The sequence below is a fragment of the Eriocheir sinensis genome, chromosome 53 (genome assembly GCF_024679095.1).
Source record: "Eriocheir sinensis breed Jianghai 21 chromosome 53, ASM2467909v1, whole genome shotgun sequence".
In the NCBI taxonomy this organism is placed as follows: Eukaryota; Metazoa; Arthropoda; class Malacostraca; order Decapoda; family Varunidae; genus Eriocheir; species Eriocheir sinensis.
In genome coordinates, this window is record NC_066561.1 from 1,773,222 (window position 1) to 1,794,778 (window position 21,557).

The following is a 21,557-nucleotide window of genomic DNA, read 5'->3' on the forward strand; positions in this document are numbered from 1 at the left end:
TATATATATATATATATATATATATATATATATATCTATATATATATATATATATATGGGGAGGCGGTGTCTGAGTGGATAGCGTGACGGCGCCGCGTTCAGGACGACGCGGGTTCACGCCCCGCCCGGTGCTACCAAGCCGGGATTTTTCAGCCGTCGCCGAGTGGCTTAAGATTATCTATATGCTGTTCAGAGGTCCACCTATCAACTCTAGATCTTGGGTAATCTAGGATTACAGATGAGCTCCGGGGGGCAGCAAGAGCCAATGGAAGATGGCGCCACTGTAAACACTTAAAATAGGGAATTGGACAGTTATTGGGGAAAACTTTTGGTATTTCAGGGTAATGCATCTTCCATTTCCAACTCTTTGAACACGAGATTCAATAACAAGAATTCGATATATTCCACCTGACAAGAAATAAACTTTAAATAATAAAAAAAAAGTATAAATATCAGTTAAGGAAAAAAATAAAAAATCCTTAAATTTGCGGTAAACCTTGGGAAAATATACGGATTTAAAATAAATTGGAAACTTCTGGACAGCTTCTGGAAAGCTGTATGCCAAAGCTACAATATATTGAAATTTCAGTTCACTTCGTCTGGTTTTAAAGGTTTTAGAGCCAAAATACTATACCAAAGCTAAATTCATATATAAAAGTTAGCGGTTGGCGTTACCTTCCACTAATTTCTTTATAAGTTTAGCGGTTTAGCGTAGGCGAAGCTAAATTTTTAGATTGTGAATTACCATTTAGCGAAGCTAACTTTTCGGTTAACAGTGCCCACCACTGTATATATATATATATATATATATATATATATATATATATATATATATATATATATATATATATATATATATATATATATATATATATATATATATATATATATATATATATATATATATATATATATATATATATATATATATATATATATATATATATATATATATATATATATATATATATATATATATATATATATATATATATATATATATATATATATATATATATATATATATATATATATATATATATATATAGCCTGTGATATGTGATAATCCAATAACCCAGGAGAGAGAACAGAACAACATACTCGATAACACAGTTACCCATTCCCAGCTTTCAACATGAGACGTTGAAGAGCTGGGGAAACTACCGAAGGCTGCCCAGGCCGGGATTCGAGCCCAGGCCCGCGGATTTGTAGTTAGCCGCGCTTACCACTGCAGCACGAAGATGTACCACGGAGTAGTGATATTCATAAAATTATAATGGGCATGACTGAAGAAACCTTGTATGGCAGAAGCATGGAATAAAAGAAGATACGACTGGGCATTAGCAGACATCCTATTTGTTTGCGAAATCATGCAAATGGCAATGTCACAAATAACATGAAAAAAGTAGATAGAATTGCGGAAAACTTCTTTACAGAATTGTCCTGTTTTCGACAGTGGGATGGGAGTGAGAACGAATATTCCCTGAGTTGGGTTCCCAGTGTAACCGTGAATGAAGTAGGAAAATCTTTGAAGGGAAGGAACGAGTCAGGAAGTGGCGGAATTTGATAAAAATACTACGTTGAGATGGATCAGCAGGTGTCACTAAAATGAAAAGAGGTGACCTATGAAACGTATAGATATATCAACGACGTGGAGTAACAGCAAAATCGCCGGATAAAGTGAAATTTCTGAGTGGTGATACAAATGAAACGGTATGAGTAGGTGCAGTGAGCGTTTAAAAAAAGTCACAGTAGAACAAAGAATGCTAGATTATCCTTTTACACCAAGACACAGACTACTGAGGAAATAGGTTGTAGAGACACTCTCTATAGATAACCTATACAATAATTACTATTTAAGCGCACATGTCAGATCCAAATAAGATAATATGTATAGTATTAAGCTGACCTAAACCCTAAACAAATAAATCACTTGTTTTTTGACAATTTGATATCTTGGGCCGCTAAATATTGGAAACTGTTTCAGTAATGAGGAAGCAAGACGTGAAAGATGACGAAGAAAATAGAACGAAAAATACATGGGGAAAAAGGAGGAAAAACAAGAGAGATCGGATGGAGGAAAGCAGAGGAACAGACTAATTATTCTTTTATTCTTTTACCTTTACCATTTCGTCAAGAATTTTTCTTAATCATTGTTTCACCCCAGGTTGTGGACGCTGGTGGAGAGAGAAAAAATGTTTGCACAGGAAAATGTCTACTTCACTGACTGCGTTCTACGTCACATGCATCAGTACCGCTTCATTGCACATTTTGACACTGACGAAGTGCCCATTTTGCCCAAGCATGACAGCTTTCCACTCTTCCTTGAAGACGTCACTAACAGGTATGTGAGTCACTTTGGGATTTGAAATTTATGTTCTGCATTAGTTGCCTTCAAAAAAAAAAAAAAAAAAAAAAATGTCCTGGCCTATAGCACCGGTAGGCTCTCTTGGTTGGGCCTGGTGGTTGGCTCAAGCCCGGGATGGCGCAGGCAAGTGTTTATAGTGGCACCATCTATTCTTGGCTCATGCTGCCCCCCGCCCCCCGGACCTCATTCTTTATTTCCCTTGGACAGTTCTTCTAGAGTCCGGGTTGATAGGTGGTCTGCAGGACATCATATGAGTAGTCTTAAGGCGGTGTCACACTGGCCATTTTCCTATGGGCAACCGCGGTTGGCCGTACGCCCAACCGGGAGCGAGTTGTCGGTTGTCCAATCGGATGGAAAAACGTTGGGGATACGAGCAACCGTGCGGCTGTATGTAAACAGACGACAGTAGTGACTGAGGAGTAGAAGACGAATAGTGGAAGATGGTCTACCAAGAGAATCAAGATAAGAGAACACCTCGTGCTGTGACCACACATGAAAACTTCGCCAAAAAGAATTTAAAAAGATATGAATAGTTCATTATTGCTGCTGCTCTTCCTTCATTCTGGTATCTTGCTTGGATATGAGTGGGGTTACCATTTCCAATAGTTAATAAAAACTCTTCTTTCTCCATTCGATGAAAATTGTAGGACTCCCGGTCTTCACAACACAGTTCTCTGACGAGATTTGATTCAACACTCCTGTCCTCCCGTCTTTGAAGCCATGATCGAACCCACAACCGCTTTTTTCTTCCATATAACTGTAACAATAAGTCCATAAGATGAGTAACAGCAGCAAAAGTTGCAGCAGTCCTTACTTTTGCAAACCATATAGGTACAGGGCGGCTGGTTTGTTTACGTAGTGGATATGGGCAACCGACCTTTGTCGTGTGTGACGCACACCCGGAAAAGACGGGGTTGCCGGAAGAAGAAAAAGAAAAAGGCCTTTAGGCCACTTGGCGGTGACTGAAAAATCCCAGGTGGTAGCGTGTGATTCGAACCCGCATCATCCAAGACGTGGCGACCGAGGGAACGGCACGCTAACCATTCATTCAGTCACCGCCTCCCCATGTACTGTGTCTATGTCAGCATCTTAGATTCTTTTTATATAGCAAATAACTACGCTGTTTTCTTCAATTCTTTATTTTCTTGCAGCATCTTTTGCTTCTTTTTTTAAAGTTTACCAGTAATGTCATACTTTATCCTTCTTGTAGTTATAATTTCAAGATTAATGATCCCAACATTCCTTTTTATTATCAATTTAGCAGTATGCATAATAAAATGAAGCAAGTTATAGAAAAAGGTATCAAATTATAATGTCATATAAGGCAAGAACATGTATCATTGACCTAATACGGTATTAAACAGCAACAAGTTATTATCAGAAACAGTCGTCTTAACTTCATATATCTATATTACGTTTCTAACAAAACAAATATGTAGGGTAATAACCAGTTTCTACGTTTATTTCAGTTGGATTACTCAGGTTTTCACATATTCAAAACTTTGTGACGAAATCTTTCCCATTACAGCAGGAAACACGATTCTCCTCCTGGATACAGACTTCTGGGACATTACTTCTATGAAAATTTAGAGCCAAGTCAGGAGGCCAAAGATCTTCCCAAGTACCTCTGGGCGCTACGTCACACCAAGCGCCAAGCTAAGCCCAATGAACCTCCAACTCCCGGCCAATTCAAACCAGTTTTTGACATGAATGCTGTCAGAGGAGTTTTTTCTCATGGCACCCTTTTGTGTGTATCAGGTGGGTGACGAGTTTTCAGAACCATTGAGTCATGGTCTTTTCTTCCAAAGTTATAAACTTGAGAATGTCGAAACAGCTTAATTACCATCATCTCTTTTTTAGTAGAGGTCGGAGTCGCGGCGCGAGCCTCGACCCTGATCTGGTTCTAGAGGGGGGCGGGGGGTGGGCAACCGAGCGGCAGGATTCATCATTACATCAGTAACAAGCGAATCTGCCACTAATGAAAGTTGCAGGACAATGCTTATGGGACCACTACCCCTCGAAAAAGGAAATGCCCCGTAATCCCTCTTTTTTGTTTCGAGGGTAGCCGGGTGTAAGGAGTGTTGGTTATAGAGTCGAGGCTTCACAACGCACCGGCACCGAAGCAACGCCAGCCTTCTTCACCAAGAAGCCGGCAGAACCCACCTGGCCGTCGCCCCTGCTACTTCCCACCATCTGCAGTCCACACTCCGTTTGCTATACGCACTACGCACCTGTACCAGCCTGCACCAGTGAATTTTGCATTCACACATCTGTTTATCGAACCTTACATGGCGCAGTGAGTAGGATGAGTGCACAGTGACTTCAAGATCGCCACCATACAGACGAAGAGACAAGCTCTTGGTACGGAAGCAGACATGTCTCCAGAGGTGGCGACGGCGCACGTTCTCGACAAGCTCTCCTCATTGTTGGAGGTGCAGCAAGCCCAAGCCGCAGAAGATAGCCGGACGATGCAGGAGCTATTATCACGAGTGCTGACGACGCGTGACGGTGGACGTCAAGGAGCGGCAAACGAAGGTACAGCAAGCAGGGAAACGACACCGCGCCGCCCCATCAGCCGTTCTCAAGCCGAGGCTCTACATAAACTCACACTGAACGTGTCGCCGCGGGAGTTCAAGGTGTGGCGCAGTGCGTGGGCAGACTACGAAGAACTGCAGCTTCGGGACCAGCCAACACGAGCCCAGCTGGCACTCTTCCGCTCCTGTCTCAGCCCAGAGATGCGCGTCACTTTGGCGCATGCCGTCGGGATCGCCGAGGACGACGACACCTTACCAGTGAGGGAGGTTCTTGAGCGCCTCACTACACACTTCCAGCGTCAGCGGAATGTTGCCCTGCGGCGCGTGAAGTTTGAGGAACGCCGGCAGCAGGAGGGTGAATCATTTGACGATTTCTTTGTTACCCTTAAAGAGCTGGCCGACGACACAGAGCTATGCAGCAGTTGCTTGGACTCCCGACTGGTAACCCGCATCACGTCCGGGGTCGCAGACTAAAACCTCCGACGGAAGCTGCTGGCAATCGCCCCACCCCCAAGCCTGCCCGAAGCCTTGCGGTTGTGTCGCAGCGAGGAGTCGGCCATAAACACCGAAACGGACTTAACCAGAGTCGGCAGGACGGTTGGGAGAGTGGTGAGTAAAAGAAACCGGCACCGCAGCATGTCTCGTCGTCGCCAGAAGGTTAGTGATTCAAAGTGTGCAGGGTGCGGTGGTGAGCCATATCCGCGGGGACGCCAGGAACAGTGCAAGGCCTGGGGCAAGAAGTGTCACGCCTGCAGCATAACAGGACACTTCAGTAGCGTGTGCCACAAAAAGTGCGTTCAACAAGGGGCGAGTGAAGCGACGCCTAGTATTCGAAGAGCTCGGAGACTACAGGTAAGGGACGTTCGACTTGTTGTGTCGGACTGCCAAGCGCCAAAGGTCTTAATCAACGTTTCCAGCACGGAAGTACCTATAGCTAGTAACTGATAGTTACAGTTCACCCCCGATACCGGCGCCGAGGTCAACGCGATTGGATTACGTCAGCTTAGACTTCTCGGCATCAGCGAGAGTGAGCTTTCACGCTGCCAGGAAAAGGTGTTGGCTGGTAACAAGAACCGGTTGAGCCCTGTTGGTTCGTTTAACGATACATTGACGCTCGGAGAAGCTACCATTGACATGCACTAATATTAGCGTGTTCCGGAGTGTCGACGATGCTCTACTTTCCTGGTATGACTCTCGTGCCTTACGTATAATCCCCGCTCACTACCCACAACTGATATCTGCAGTGCGGCGCAGCGCAGATATAAGTCAGGAGGAGACAGGGCGCAAGGCTCTCCTGGAGGAGTTTCCAGACGTTCTGGTGGATCCCGGGGATTTCGACAACAGTGCAACGCTCGCCCTGACGCCCAGCCCTTCGCCAGACACACGCCCAACTCCGTCCCGTTGGCTTGGCGGGAGGAGACAAAGGCTCAACAAACAGGTGCTTCGACCAGCGCATCCATGCCCGTCATCCCACTCCGCAGTAATGCAGGTAACCCATGGCTGTCGTCTGGGTTATGAGAAAATGTCGCATGTACCTGCTAGGACTTCCTAACTTTCAGCTGGTGGTGGATCACAAGCCACTTATCACCATTCTCGATCACCACACGCTGGATTCCATTGAAAATCCCCGTATTCAGCGGCTGAAAGAGAAAGTCTCACCGTACGTCTTCACTACCATCTGTCATAAAGGTAAGGAGCACGAACTTCTAGATGCCCTATCCCGGGCCCCCGTTGACGATCCGACACCCGCCGACACCGAGGTAGAGTCTGCAGTGGGCCACCGCGTACGCAAGTGTATGTTGCTCAAGGCCTGCGAGATTTCGGAGACTCCTACAGACCCGTACGCTGACCCCATCATCACAGAGGTACGCGAGGCAGCAGAAAAGGATGACACATACCAGAGCTTAATTTATCATATCTCCACAGGTTTTCCAGCAAACCGGAAAGATTTACCAGCAACGCTGCGAGATTTCTGGAAGCTCCGTGATGACCTATCCACGGAGGATGGCCTCGTGCTATATGGTTCCCGACTATAGTCTATTCATTTGGGCAAGGCCACTCACGGTAGCTTAGTCCCAGCGACTCCACTTCCCTCTTCTGGCTGGGTAGCTCCGAGCGGGATGATGTAACCTACTTGTCATGTTAAGTAGTCAACATAAAATGGTAAGTAGTAATAATAAAATGTTAAGTAGTCAACATAAAATGCATATCTAACACAAACTGCTAGTTTGTTTGCCATTTTATGTTGTGTGGACTACTTAACATGACAAGTCATCCTGCTCGGAGCTACCCAGCCAAAAGGAGGAAGTGGAGTCGCTGGGACTAAGCTGCCGTGAGTGGCCTTGCCCAAATGAATAGACTATAGTCACCCCTGCCTATCTCAGAAGCCAAGTCCTAACACGGCTGCACGACTCCCATAGGGGCGTCGAGGTGAGGAAACGTCGGGCCCGTCAGACGGTGTGGTGGCCTGGAATCACCAGCGACATCACTAATACGGTCCGAGCATGTGACGCCTGTCAAGAGATGCTGCCGTCACAGCTGAGGGAGCCCCTGCTGTCGGACCCTCTACCATTGCCTCCTTTCGAGAACACTTCAGCAGACCTCTTCACCCACGCCAGCAAGGAGTATCTAATATATTCTGACCGCTTGTCTGGATGGCCATGCATCGCGGAATACGGTCGTGAGGCGACGTCACGAGTCACAACTAAGTTACTGCGCGGCATATTCAGGGATGTGGGTGTGCCAGTCCGCCTTCGAACTGACGGAGGACCCCAGTTTTCTAGTTCAGCTTTCCGGTCCTTCGTGAGGAGATGGAGCATTAATCATGTCTTGTCTTCCCTCAGTTATCCCCAATCCAACGGCCACACGGAAGCCTTCGTGAAGAAAGCAAAGCACCTCATCGCCAAAGTCTGCACCATCAATGGCAACGATGACAAAGCCTTCGATCGGGGTTCGATGGAGCTTCGAAACACCCCTTCGCCCCGACGGCCGCTCCCCAGCCCAGGTGCTGTATGGCCGCACTCTCTGCGCCGTAGTGCCAGCCCACCGGCGCGCCTTCCCTCCTGAGTGGCAGGCAGCCGTCGAGGAGTGCGACGCCAAGCAGTTTCTGAGGAGGGAGAAAGCAGAGTGGTACTACAACCGCTCCGCAAGGCTGCTACCACCGCTTTGCATTGGCACACCTGTACGGATACAGGACCGTACTTCTAACCGCTGGGACAGGACGGGGACAGTGGTTGGCATTGGTAAACATCGAGACTACCACGTAAAACTTCCCAACGGGCGGATATTCTGGAGGAATCGTCGCTTTCTACGTCATCGACATCAGCAAGTTCCCGATGCCGGACTGACGCCACAGACTTCGGGGACACAGGTTTCACCTTCCAACGAACCCCGAGCCACTCGCTCTGGAGCTGGCAATTTTCCTTGCCGACGCCTTCAGCACCGCGTCGGAATACACGTAATCGCCAATGTCCAGACCGCCTCGACCTTTCATCTCTCCGCCCGGGGAGGGAGATGTAAGGAGTGTTGGTTATAGAGTCGAGGCTTCACAACGCACCGGCACCGAAGCGACGCCATCACTCTGCACCACGAAGCCGGCAGAACCCACCTGGCCGTCGCCCCTGCTGCTTCCCACCATCTGCAGTCCACACTCCGCTTGTTATACGCACTACGCACCTGTACCAGCCTGCAGCAGTAAACTTTGCACTCACACATCTGTTTATCGAACCTTACACCGGGGAGATGCGGAAGCGGTGCCAGTCCGTAGAACAAAGCCCGAGATTTACCTTCGGAGGGCTTTGTCCTGCAGGCCGCTGAAACGTCCTGATCCTCTCGGAGGATCACCGACTGCCTTGCCCATTGAATGAGCTCTGAGCGTTGAAGGTGGATGTACGTAGTAAGACTTTTTGATGATGATGAAGCCTGCCAGTGACGAGATCAGGAGGGAGCGTTCACCTACTGTTGGTCTGGCAGTGTTGACTGTTAGTTATGTGTTGGTCCCCATGGTTCTGAAACTAGGAAATCCAACAGCTTTCTCCTCCTGAATTTTGCAAGATCCAGGAGGTTGAGAATTCTAGGTTCTTAGTACCAAAGGATAAAGTTGCACCGCTGTACTTGGTATAGTAATGCTGAGGGGTAGCTAAGGAGACTGACCACATCCATGCAAGCACTCGTTGAATGATCCTCTAGAACTGCAAGGTTTTCCGTAGTGCCGAATAATTTGCAACTAATCATAGGATTGTTGTTGCAAGACTCAAGCTTCTTGTCAGGTCAAGAAGAATCTCGAGATGTAATCATATTATATTTCATCTCGAGAGGCTGAAAGACCTGACATGTACTCATGGATAAGCAGAGACTGTCTCAAATCGGTCCAATGTGCTCAGGATCCTTGATAGCCCTGTAGAATTGTGGCATACTTCAAACGTAAAACTCTTCAAGTTACAATGGAGTGCATTAGAAAGCGCCCGAGATCTAGCAGTGGTTTTGCCACTGGGGAAACGCTGGAAAATATCGAGAGGAGTCCCGCTGCCAGGCTTGCTAGAAATCAGGACATATAATGCCGAATAGGACCAGATCTATCGTGGGGAAAGACAAGGAGAGATATATCAGGAGTCTCGCTGAGGATGTTCAGGGCCATCTCAGTGAAACAACCCCAGATCTATTTACCGAAACCTGAAGAAGCTCTTCTCCGAGCCTCCCTCTCAGATGAGCGCTATACAAAGAGCAGACAGCTTCCTCGTGTCACACATATGTTATAATGAAGTGCTTGGGAGAGCACCCAAGATCTATGATGAGTGGTTTTGTCTCTGGGGAAACGCTGGAGAATATCGAGAAGAATCGAGCTGCCGGGCTTGTTAGGAATCAGGAATATTTAGTGAGTCTTTGAGCGAAGAGTTCAGCCTTAGAAGCAGATGTGACAGCAGGGGTGTCGTCAGGACATAGGAGGTAGGAAAGATGAGGTAAAATTGTTAGTGATATTTTGTCTAGGTGCCAGAAGGCTCTGGAAGAATTCGAGGAAACATGATCTTGGAATTTTCTATTGATGAATGTGGGGTTCTTGAAAGGTCTGGACTTCTGAAAATCTCGAAAAATTCTCAGTAATAAAAAATATAAAATAAAGTATCTGAAAATTTAGTTCTCAGACTCACAGCCCTCTTTAAGTCACTTATTTTTTTACCAATCACACGTCTCATAAGATAAGCAAAGGCCAGATGAACCTGCTCTTAAGTTTATTTAAAACAACAAGGAAACTCGCTGGAAAATAAGGAATAATTCATTAATTCCAGGCACACAGCAACCTAGCTAACTATCTTAAAACATCCTATGCAATAAGTGTACTTAACTGTAGGTGGGCGATGCAGAAGCCACACCTGATCTACCACGTGGTCCTCCCCCACGTTGGTCCTCCTTCAGTCCTCTATCGTATCTCTCAGCAACACGCCGCCTTCTCGTAGCCTCCCAAGGGCTTCCCTCGCCTGCAGTACACAACACCTAGCTTGTGGATACTATCAGGGCAGGAAAACCACCACTACGGACACGTGGCGCGGGAGGTTGGTGAGGGACGTCTGGTCACGGTGGTGTCTCTCAGGAGGATGATGGGTGCGGCCGCGACCCACGGTCACTCGGCCACCCCGCGCTCCAGATGCCAACACTCGCCACAACTGACATCTCGTTTTCTGTATAACACTTACACTAAACGCCCTAACGGCTATGGTTTATTATTTATTAATAACCTAACACCATGCACTAGGTAATAGTGGGTCATGCATCCCACACATATTTCAGCTTTGGCAGCAATAACGATATGATTTGAAATAGCGCACTGCTCCCGCCTTCTAGTTTTCCCGCCTGTCCTGGGACTTATTTCCCGCTCTCTAAATAAAAAATGGCGGGGACTCCCGCGGTATTTTCCACGGGCTATTTCTTGAATAATGAAATCATGACAATGAAATAGCTTTTGCTGTGTCGAAGAATAGAATTGTCGTGATTCCGCGCGGAAATGTAAAAATCATGGTCGGTAGGAGTGTGAAGGCTCAGGTACCTTTGTGAGCTGCCTCTCTATCTCTGTAAGCACGAGAACAAACGAGACTGAATCAGGGCTTTTTAGCATGAGGCGTAGAGAAAGTACATGGAATGTATGATTCCTCTGTAATGCGCTGGGCACACACAGAGGGGTCTCTGACCTGGAAGCAGTAATCATTCCACGAGAAATCGGAAAAGTACATCCTCAAGTCGCTCCACTGAGGTGAGGCACAATGTCAGAAGCATCGCCTCTTCGGTGGCTTCAGAGGCTGTGTATGAGCGATATAACTGAATACGAAAACAAGGTTGTGATCAGACGAGCCCAACGGAGAAAACGGTTTGACAGAATAAACTCAAGGATTATGGGTCTAGAATGTTGGGGGTGTCTCCAAGGAGGTCAGGGACACATGTAGGCTGCTGAGCTAGTTGCTCTAGAACACTGAGGAGAGCAAAGTTGTAGGGTGTTTACTAGGCTGGTCAGCGAAAGAATGAGAGCCAGAGCTGATGGTGAACACTAAAACCTCCTAAGATGTGCTCCCCCTTTGAGTTAAAACTGTCAAAATTTTTTACATAATTAAGAGCTTTGTGAGAAATAAACAGCACTGGCGTGTTTAGGGATATAATGACAATTAAGTCCTTTCCTGATGGTAGATAATTCTGAAGAATCAAGATTATGGGCACGAGTATGGTCTCATAAGCTGTCTCACTATCATGAAATGTCCCATCCTGATTTGCGTATGCGGGAGCCGTCATTGTTTTATTTATAAACATATTTCATTCACTGCATTAAGTCCTTTCATAGGCTTCATAAGCTTCCCTATTTTATCGTATGATCTTCCTTCTGCCTCCTCAGAGTTCTCTTCTGATTTTCCATCACTCTCAATTGATGCGATCTTATTAATAGCTGACATATAGTTCAAATTTCAGCCTAAACTCTAAGGAGCCAGAAAGAAAAGCTTAAGAAAATAGGTAAACAATTATAACCAATTAAAAGACTCAAAGCAGTGAATATCATGTGTTTGCGAACAAAGCTCGAGAATGAGGAGATCAGGGGAGACAGCTCATGATCGTGGGACAGCTCCTGACACCACAACGAGAGTAAGTTATGTTTTTTTTTCCGTACGTAGATGGAACATCCAGTTGTAGATTGAAACTTAGGAAAGAGATGATAGGAGGGAACAGACTATAGATTGCTGTCAGTAGCTTCAGAAACATGTGCTTCGGTTAGGAAGAGAAGGTGAGGTTTATAGGAGGAGAGGTGGTGTTTTACAGAATGGAAATTTGATCGATGACCGCGAATGTTGCAGACGTTGATGTAGTAAAATTTATAATTATCAAGACCCCTCAGGTCTGTAACCAAAAGTAGAGGCCGATTTAGGGGCTTTTGTGGTCCCCCACCCTACAGATGGAAACTCAGAGGCTTTGTTTTGACTGGCCAATTTAAATTTTGAAATTTTTGAAAAAAATGTGTGTGTGTCTTGTCTGTGTGTGTGTCTCGTGTGTGTGTGTGTGTGTGTGTCTTGTCTGTGTGTGTGTGTGTGTGTGTGTGTGTGTGTGTGTGTGTGTGTGTGTGTGTGTTGTCTGTGTGTGTCTTTTCTGTGTGTGTGTGTGTGTGTGTGTGTGTCTTGTCTGTGTGTGTGTGTGTGTGTGTGTGTGTGTGTGTGTGTGTGTGTTGTCTGTGTGTGTGTGTGTGTGTGTGTGTGTGTGTGTGTGTGTGTGTCTTGTCTGTGTGTGTGTGTGTGTGTGTGTGTGTTGTCTGTGTGTGTCTTTTCTGTGTGTGTGTGTGTGTGTGTGTGTGTGTGTGTGTGTGTCTTGTCTGTGTGTGTGTGTGTGTGTGTGTGTGTGTGTGTCTTGTCTGTGTGTCTTGTCTGTGTGTGTGTGTGTGTGTGTGTGTGTGTGTTGTCTGTGTGTGTGTGTGTGTGTGTGTGTGTGTGTGTGTGTGTGTGTGTGTGTGTGTTGTCTGTGTGTGTGTGTGTTGTCTGTGTGTCTTGTCTGTGTGTGTGTGTGTGTGTGTGTGTGTGTGTCTTGTCTGTGTGTGTGTCTTGTCTGTGTGTGTGTGTGTGTGTGTGTGTGTTGTCTGTGTGTGTGTGTTGTCTGTGTGTGTGTGTGTTGTCTGTGTGTGTGTGTGTTGTCTGTGTGTGTTGTCTGTGTGTCTTGTCTGTGTGTCTTGTCTGTGTGTGTGTGTGTGTGTGTGTGTCTGTGTGTGTGTGTGTGTGTGTGTGTGTGTGTCTTGTCTGTGTGTGTGTGTGTGTGTGTGTGTGTGTGTGTGTGTCTTGTCTGTGTGTGTGTGTGTGTGTGTGTGTGTGTGTCTTGTCTGTGTGTGTGTGTGTGTGTGTGTGTGTGTGTGTCTTGTCTGTGTGTGTGTGTGTGTGTCTTGTCTGTGTGTGTGTGTGTCTTTTCTGTGTGTGTGTGTGTGTGTGTGTGTTGTCTGTGTGTGTGTGTGTGTGTGTGTGTGTGTGTGTGTGTGTGTGTGTGTGTGTGTGTGTGTGTGTGTGTGTGTGTGTGTGTGTGTGTGTGTGTGTGTGTGTGTGTGTGTGTGTGTGTTGTCTGTGTGTGTGTGTGTATGTGTGTGTCCCCTTGCAGACTTATCGAGTTTTCGCCGTGCCCGTCCACGACACGACGTCGTGCTGTCAAATAACCAAGGGTGTCTATGGACACTTCCACACGTTACGACCGCGACCGAGGACAACGGAACGCCGTCCACAGCCGCCATTGTCACGACAGCTTCATAAAAATAAAAAAAAGGCACGGCAAAACACCTTGGACGGCGTGACATGTACGTATGTACATGGCATTAAATGGACGCATTCAGACATGTCAATCTTTCACCGTCTCGACTCGACGGCGACGCTACTTCCGGCCTTCAGTTTCCTTCTTATCACTGCTTCGTACACAGTAGGCTACTGCTCGCCAGTGATAAAGGAGGGCGTCGGTGTAGACGTGGAATGGTAGATTAGCCTGTTTCAAGACAGGCCTGTTCTCTGGGATAAAAGACTAGAACAAAAACTCCAGCCACTGGTCTGGCAACAAATACATTATGCACCCACTTTTTGAACGTTTTATTTTATTTAATATAGGTAATACAGATAGAGGAAGTGTTCCTGAGGAATGTACACCATCGTGTCGTGGACAGTGCTCGGCGAACAGTCGATACATCTGAAAGGGGCCTCAGTGTGTGTGTGTGTGTGTGTGTGTGTGTGTGTGTGTGTGTGTGTGTGTGTGTAAGAGAATTTGACTTTCGAAAGCATACTGAACTACTTCTCTAATGTTCATGAGATAATAGGGAAATGGAAAGTGAGTATACGGGAGGATCTTTGATAGTCTTACAGCACCTCTTTGCCTCCCGTATGTACAGTCGCGCTACGAGGTGTTGACACAGTTTTCATAATCTTTCGGACACGGAGCGTAGGCTGGCGACATCTGGCAGCTACCCACTGGGAAACATTCTCTACCGACTTTTATAAAACTACTTAAATTTAAAGTCTAGGTTTGCACACACCTAATAAATATCAGTGATTCCCTTAAATGCAATGAAAACTTAACAGTGAATGTGGCGAAGAGAAACTTATTGGAATGATAGGCTATGTAGACGTATTCATTTTCAGAATATTATTATTTATAACTTGTAGGTATGAATAGTGAAGTGACCTCTACTCCGCCCTGGCGATTCTGTAAATGAATGTGGCTACATAGCTGTCAAGGTTCCAGTGTTGGGTGCTGTAATCGGAATGGATAACAAACAACAAGATAAATGGTTAGACACTTGCTTACTCTAAATTAATCAGAAAACCCCAAAACAGGCCTCACAATCTGAAGTCTCCAACACGAAGGCTGCAGCACGCCGGCCTCAGCAATGACCCGTTGCACGGCTTTTTCCTTTTCTGGGCGTCTCGTCCTTTGAGTGGCAATGACGAGGCAGCACAGCTTCGTCCTTGAAGTGGTGTAGACGTGGTGGACGAGGGAGGCGCAGGAGGAGAAGGGGCGTCAGGTTCACAGCAGTAACGGGAGTCCAGGGCGTGGAGAGTGGAGAGGTAAGGCACCCAGAACGAGCCCACGGTATCTGAGTTAACCCGAGTGAGAGCAGGGCTGGAGCCTTAGTAGAATCAAGTGTTCAGAGCGAGGCTCGGCCGGTGTGTGACGATGAAGGCGCTGGCGGTCACCAAGTCGCCTCCCATAGCGGGTTGAGAAGCCTCGGTGGTTCAGTCGACCGAGGCGTCGAACGGCGTCAGGCGAACGAGTAGCGGGAGTGAAGCAGGTGGTTCGCTGCGCCTCGATAGTTGAACAGCTTCGAACGGCAAGATGCGGGCGGGAGGCAGGAGTGCCCCGGTCGTTCGCCCGCTAAGTTGGTAGTTGCCCTCACAATAGCCTATCATTCCAATACGTTTCTCTTCGCCACATTCAAGAGTACACTGTTAAGTTTTCATTGGATTTAAGAGAATCACTGATATTTATTAGGAGTGTGCAAAACTAAAGACTTTGAAATTAAGTAGTTTTATAAAAGTCGGTAGAGAATGTTTACCCGAGGGTAGTTGTCAGATGTCGCCAGACTACGCTCCATGTCCGAAAGATTATGAAAACTGTGTCAACACTTCGTAGCGCGACTGTACCTCACCGAAAGTGACTTACGCCAGTTTCGGTAGGTGTCTACCTCTCTCCCCCCAATGCCTTCTTACTTCCACTTATAATATATGTATTACAATTCATAGCTATCTAACATTTATATCTATCCATGATGTATCTATTGTTTTATATTCTTGAATTTCTAGTGTACTGTTAACTTTTAATTGCCATTACTTGTATTCTTTATTACATAATTATTTTGATCCGTTACTGAGGACAATGATTCTCCAACAGGTACATGCCGGCTTTCAAAAATGGCCACTGTGTCTTCTGATAAGGCATTTTTGGCGCACTTCAGGCTCACATGTGATGAGCAGTGCAGGGAGAACACCGTTCACGACTTAACACTACAAAGGTATAAAGAAAAAGTATCTAATAGGGTGGAAAAAGTTCTAAATGATCTAAATTTGCTGAAATGAGGGTATTTTTAGTTAGAAAGTTTTATGCACTCACAAAACGTTTTATGCACTCCCTCTAAAATCACTGTGTAATCCTTATAGAATGGAGATATCCTTTACTTAGCAGCATGATAGAAGCACTACGTAAATGTTTGGACACCTGTAACATGTATCAATCAATCAATGGTGTCATAAACCGGGGAATGCGTCGCCTCGCCCACCCTACGACGCCAAGTCCGGGGGACCGACCCTCCGGACAAGTCTCCATGCAGTTCACCTTCCCATCATGAGTAACTCCCGGCAGGATCTATCGACTTGCTCAACCCACGAACTCAGTGGGCGTCACCATATTCGCCTACACTCAAGATTGTCTCTTACAGAGAAAACCCGATGAGCAGGGTCGGTTTATGGGTAACGTGCCACATGTCAGTATATCGGGAACTGGCGTCGACGGACTATGCAGGTAACAGACCTCGAGTCAGTCTCACGGAGTAGTCGCCTGTTTGACACGAGGTCATTCCAGCGATATCCCATGATTCTGTGTAGGCACATATTACCTAAGGCATCAGTCCACCTCTCCAAGTCCCTATTTACTGTACTTAGTTTATTTAGTGTAACGTGTAGGACTCATTGAATATCCGCTTTAGCATATGTAATATCACTGTATTCATATCGAATGTCCATTTGCATATATAATTTCCCTCTGTTGTTTATTAAGCTTAGAATTCTTATGTGTCATAGTATATTAACAAATACTATTCGGATTGTTTTGTTGTGTGAGCATTTGTAAGGGAAAATCACAAATAAGAAGCAAATGAGCCAATAAATTTATTCTGAAAGAATTATCTCATTTAAAGCTTACCTTAAGTTATATTAAATCTCTGATCGAATAACAGTTAGAGGTAGTGTTTGCTCTACACGGATGGAATAATTATGTAGTGCCAAGCACCTCAAAAGGGAAATTGTAAAAAAAAATGACAAAGTTTTCTTCCATAGAACAAACATTTAATTTAACATATGACTTAAAAGGGTCAGGATAAATATATCGATATAAGATAAAAAGAGGTGCAAAATTTCGGCGGATTTTAAGAGGCGAGAGATTTTTAGTAAATGGGAGGAGGGGGTAATAAGACGAAGAGCCTTTGACTGCACTCTGTTTAGCAGAGCTGCCTGTATGGAGTCCCCCTACATTTGAGATGCATACTCCATACGAGATGTAAAGACCCTTGAGCGTACTCCTTGAAGGGTGGTTCCGGGGTTCTCGTCCCACTTCACAACCACCATCTCCATCCTAATAACGAGCCCCAACCATCAGCACTACGACCCCGACACTTCGGGACTTCAACACCTCAATTCCAGCCGCTGTGTCGACCACGACGCTTCAGCACCTCAACACCTTGACCAAAACAAGCCGGGCTTCATCGGAGGCTATAAATACAGCCCGGCCGCCAGTGAGTCAGTCTAGTCTCACCCGGCTGTTTAGTGTGACCTCTCACTGGATTTATTTCACACGGCGACATCATCTTAGCGGTGAAGTACAAGGATTGATATACCAAGGAGGATATATTACCTATTGTTGCTTGTTTCATTATTTCTTTTGTTGTTCTTAATCTCACCCTGTGTCACTAAAGGTACTTACTATTTTATTATACCTGGGGATATACTTTTGCTTTACTTGTTTGTAAGTGTAATGTGAATATAATTAAGTGTAAGTCTTTAATTTAACTGTGTTGATTTACTTTAGAGTTGTTATTCACTAGAAGCTCTCACCCCTCCTTTTGGTGAGGTAACAAATTGGGAGCCTGTCCGGAACTACATAATTATAACTTATCGTAACGTAATATTTGTCCAGCAACCCTTAGTGACCAATTTAACGTAACATTAATTATTAAAGTCATTATTGCCTTCCTCCACGGGATATCTGCCTCTGTAAGTGAGCCTATGAAGCCTGCTAACTCTTATTTATGTTTAAGTGGCCAATTAAGTATAAATAGGTTAGTAGGATGGGAGTGTGTCGTATATGATTTGCCCAGTTTAAAGCCTTATTTCCCATCAGCCTGAACTAGACTCACTGTCCATGTACATATGCTGAACTAAAAGTTCACACCTATAATTAACTAACAGTACCCATTAACGTGCTTTCCCTGAACTTTTCAGCCAGTAATTAATGAAAAGTACCGTATTCAAGACATTCTACATAATATTGTGGGATATTATATTCTTGAATACCAGTGGATCGTTATTGGGGTAAAGTATCTGAAGCCCATAAGTGCTTATTAACTAGTGATTTGTGATAATTTAACGGGGAGTAGATTATTATACATCACTAATCTAGTAGTTAACCATCTTGTTCACGGTTATTACCAGCCTTGTCCGCTAGTCGTTAGCCATCTTGTTTCCGGTCAAGACTAGTGATCCTTTTTTTGGTATTTAACCATCATTCCCTGGTTAATGCTAGATAGTTACCATCAGTATTGGTAATAAGCCATCATTATTCGGCTGTTATCACTGTTAACCATTGCTATAAAGAACACCTTTAGCCATAATTGACCTGCTAGTTATTCATCTGAATAACAGTAAGCCACTTATTGCCTTATAACCTTTTTCCTGTCATTTATAAGGCCTCTAGCAGGTTTCATTTATAGGTTGTGGAACTCTTCGTCATGGCTACATTTGACGCCGTAGAGTTTGCCGGTAACCCCGACATAGAGGAATTCAAAACTGCAAAAGTATCTAAAGACGATCTAAAGTACATTGCTAAAACTTTCAACATCCCTTTTACTTCAGATGTTAGGAAGGATCAAGTAAGAACCCTCGTCCTCGCCCATCTTGGGGATACAGAAACGGTCAAATTCCCTAATCCTGAAGCCTCCAGCCCTGATGCTGAGCTCATGTTACAAATTTTAAAAAAAGATCGAAATGCAAGCGAAGCTACTTGAGCTAGAACATGCAGAAAGAGAAAGAATTAGAGAACATGAGAGGCAGGGCAGGGAACAGGAGGAAAGAGACCGAATTAGGGAACAGGAGGAAAGAGAAAGAGAGAGAGAGAACAGGAAATGAAACTCAAACAGCTAGAACTTGAGAATGAAGATAAAGCGAGGAATCATGCTTACCAACCACAACAGCTCTAACCAAAACAAAATGAAGAGACTCAAATTCCCCGTAAAACTGACTTGTTAAAGTAAATCAAACTGATTCCCTCTTTCCCTGATGAAGATCCTGAAGCTTTCTTTAGAGAATTTGAGTCAACAGCTACTCACTTTGAAATTCCTCCAGCAGATTGGGTATGGGTCATCAAGCCTAAGCTGTCTGACAAGGCTCTAACAGTTTGTAATCACATTGAAGACAATACCAACTATACACCAGTCAAGGAGGCCATTTTAGCAGCTTATTCTCTCACTAAAGAGGGTTACCACCAGGTTTTCTGAAGACAATACCAACTATACACCAGTCAAGGAGGCCATTTTAGCAGCTTATTCTCTCACTAAAGAGGGTTACCACCAGGTTTTCCGCAACTTTGGTAAACTACAGTAATGAGTATCAAACTTACAGAGTTCGCCTCTGACAAAATTCGCGCATTAAGGCGCTGGTTTAAGTCAGCCGCAGTCAGTAGCTATGGCGACCTATTCAACTTGATCGCTATTGTAAGAGTTCCTACGAAGAGTTCCACACTCTATCAAGGTTCACATCATCGACAAGGAGGAGACTGATTTAATCAAGGCAACCAAGTTGGCTGACAATTATTCTAGAATTCACAAGTCGCCAACCAGGGAAAGGAAGCACCTCAACCCTAATGTTAGGTTGCCTGGTAGTTCTGAAGGTGCTGAATCCACTAAGACTAGGGATGGTAAACTGGCTAAACCTAATCCTGTGTGTTTCTTTTGTAAAAAATCAGGGCATGTAATTACCAATTGTTCCGACCTAAAATGCAAAGTGGCAAAGACGGCTACAAAACAGCCTGTGGCTTCCACTCAAACTGCCACCCAAAGCTAATGACCCATTCCAATTCTTCCGTTTCACCGGCACAGTTTCTCTTGACCCTGGCCAGCGGAAACACCCTGTTAGGATAGTTCGGGATACATGTGCCGCCCAATCCCTCATCAGGCAGTCCCCCTCACCTAACATTTCTGACAACTACACCGATGAAATGGTATACCTGAGGGACTTTCATGATCCTTTTCCCGCACTTCTTGCCAGGGTGGACTTGAGGTGTGGCTTGGTTCAGGGGGCTGTTAGTGAAGATAAGATGTTGCCCATCCCTGATATTGACTTAATCCTGGGTAATGATCTTGCTGGAAGCCTTGTGTATCCATCATTAATAACATGTAAGTCACCATTGTCCGAGAATCCAACAGCTGATCTTGAACAAGATCAACCGGGCTTACTCCCTAGTTACGCCATTACTAGATCACAATTCGCAGCTGGTAAAACCTCTGAGCCTACCTTACCTCCCCAGAGTCTCATTCCAACTATTTTCACTGAACAGAGCCATAAGGAAACCCAACAAAGTGACTCTTCCCTGACTCAGTTGCATACTAAAGCTACTTCTAAGGATAAAATACTTCATCCTTCCTCATATTACCATCAGGACGGAGTACTCCTCCCTCAGGAGATCCAGTCTGACGGAGGCGTCAGTTTTACCAGTGAACTAGTTACCCCAGTACCTAAACAACTAGGGATTAAGCAGTCTATGTATACAGCATTCCATCCCCATTCACAGGGCGCGCTTGAGAGGTAACATCAAACTCCTCTGCAAGCCAAGTATCATGGTCCTTATAAAGTTCAAAGGAAACTTTCTGATTATAATTATATAATTGAGACTCCAGACCGGCGTAAGGCTACTCAGCTCGTTCACATTAATATGATTAAAACTTATAAGCACCAGGACTCACCAGACAACCCTCAGAGACCCAGACCCATGTCATGTGTAACTCGTACAGTCAGCTCTGATTCCTCCATACCCGTGGTTGAGGACCCCGGTACTCCACCTACGGTTCGGGAACCAGAGCTGGCTCCATTGTCGAACTATGAGATTCTTGGTAGTCTTCCTCACTTCCTCCAGCACCTCTCCTCCTCGCAACAAGAAGATCTGAACCACATACTCAAGCAGTACTGTTCGGTCCTTAAGGATAATCCTGGCCATTGCCACACTCTGTCACGTCATCAACCTGCAGCCAGGAACCCTTCCAATAAAACAACACTTTTATCGATTACATACACAGAAGAGGGCACATATGCAGAAGGAGGTGACTTATTTGTTGGAACACGGCCTAGCAGTCCCCAGCAAATCTCCTTGGGCCTCACCATGTCTACTCGTACCCAAAGAGGATAACCACCTAAGGCTCTGCACCGACTACCGCAGAGTCAACTCAGTCACGGTTCCAGACGCCTATCCTCTTCCACGGGTAGACGATCTCATTGATGAGGTGGGAAAAGCACAGTTTTTAACAAAGATGGACCTTGAGGGGTTATTACCAGATACCCTTGTCGGTGGAGGCACAAGTAATATCCGCCTTCACCACACCCTTTGGATTATTCCAATATACAAGGATGCCTTTCGGCCTTAAATATAGTCCAACAACCTTCCAGAGGGCTAATAATGACCTATTGCAGGGG

At 45.3% G+C, this 21,557-nt stretch overlaps 1 protein-coding gene across 1 annotated transcript; it reads left to right on the top strand.

Moving 5' to 3' along the window:
- Positions 1 to 2,148: 2,148 nt before the first annotated feature.
- Positions 2,149 to 17,005, top strand: LOC126983157 (uncharacterized). Its single transcript, XM_050835652.1, has 4 exons — positions 2,149 to 2,344; positions 3,897 to 4,126; positions 15,778 to 15,898; positions 16,322 to 17,005. Exons 1-4 carry the CDS (start codon positions 2,196 to 2,198, stop codon positions 16,434 to 16,436), a joined length of 615 nt encoding a protein of 204 aa, XP_050691609.1. The 5' UTR covers positions 2,149 to 2,195; the 3' UTR covers positions 16,437 to 17,005.
- The last annotated feature ends 4,552 nt before the right edge of the window (positions 17,006 to 21,557 follow it).

Excerpts from the sequence above, each read along its gene's own strand:
- LOC126983157 (XM_050835652.1), top strand. The coding sequence starts at position 2,196 with ATGTTTGCACAGGAAAATGTCTACTTCACTGACTGCGTTCTACGTCAC. Across the intron at positions 2,345-3,896 it reads CTTGAAGACGTCACTAACAG|CAGGAAACACGATTCTCCTC; the intron begins GTATGTGAGTCA and ends TTCCCATTACAG. Across the intron at positions 15,899-16,321 it reads CACGACTTAACACTACAAAG|AGAAAACCCGATGAGCAGGG; the intron begins GTATAAAGAAAA and ends TGTCTCTTACAG.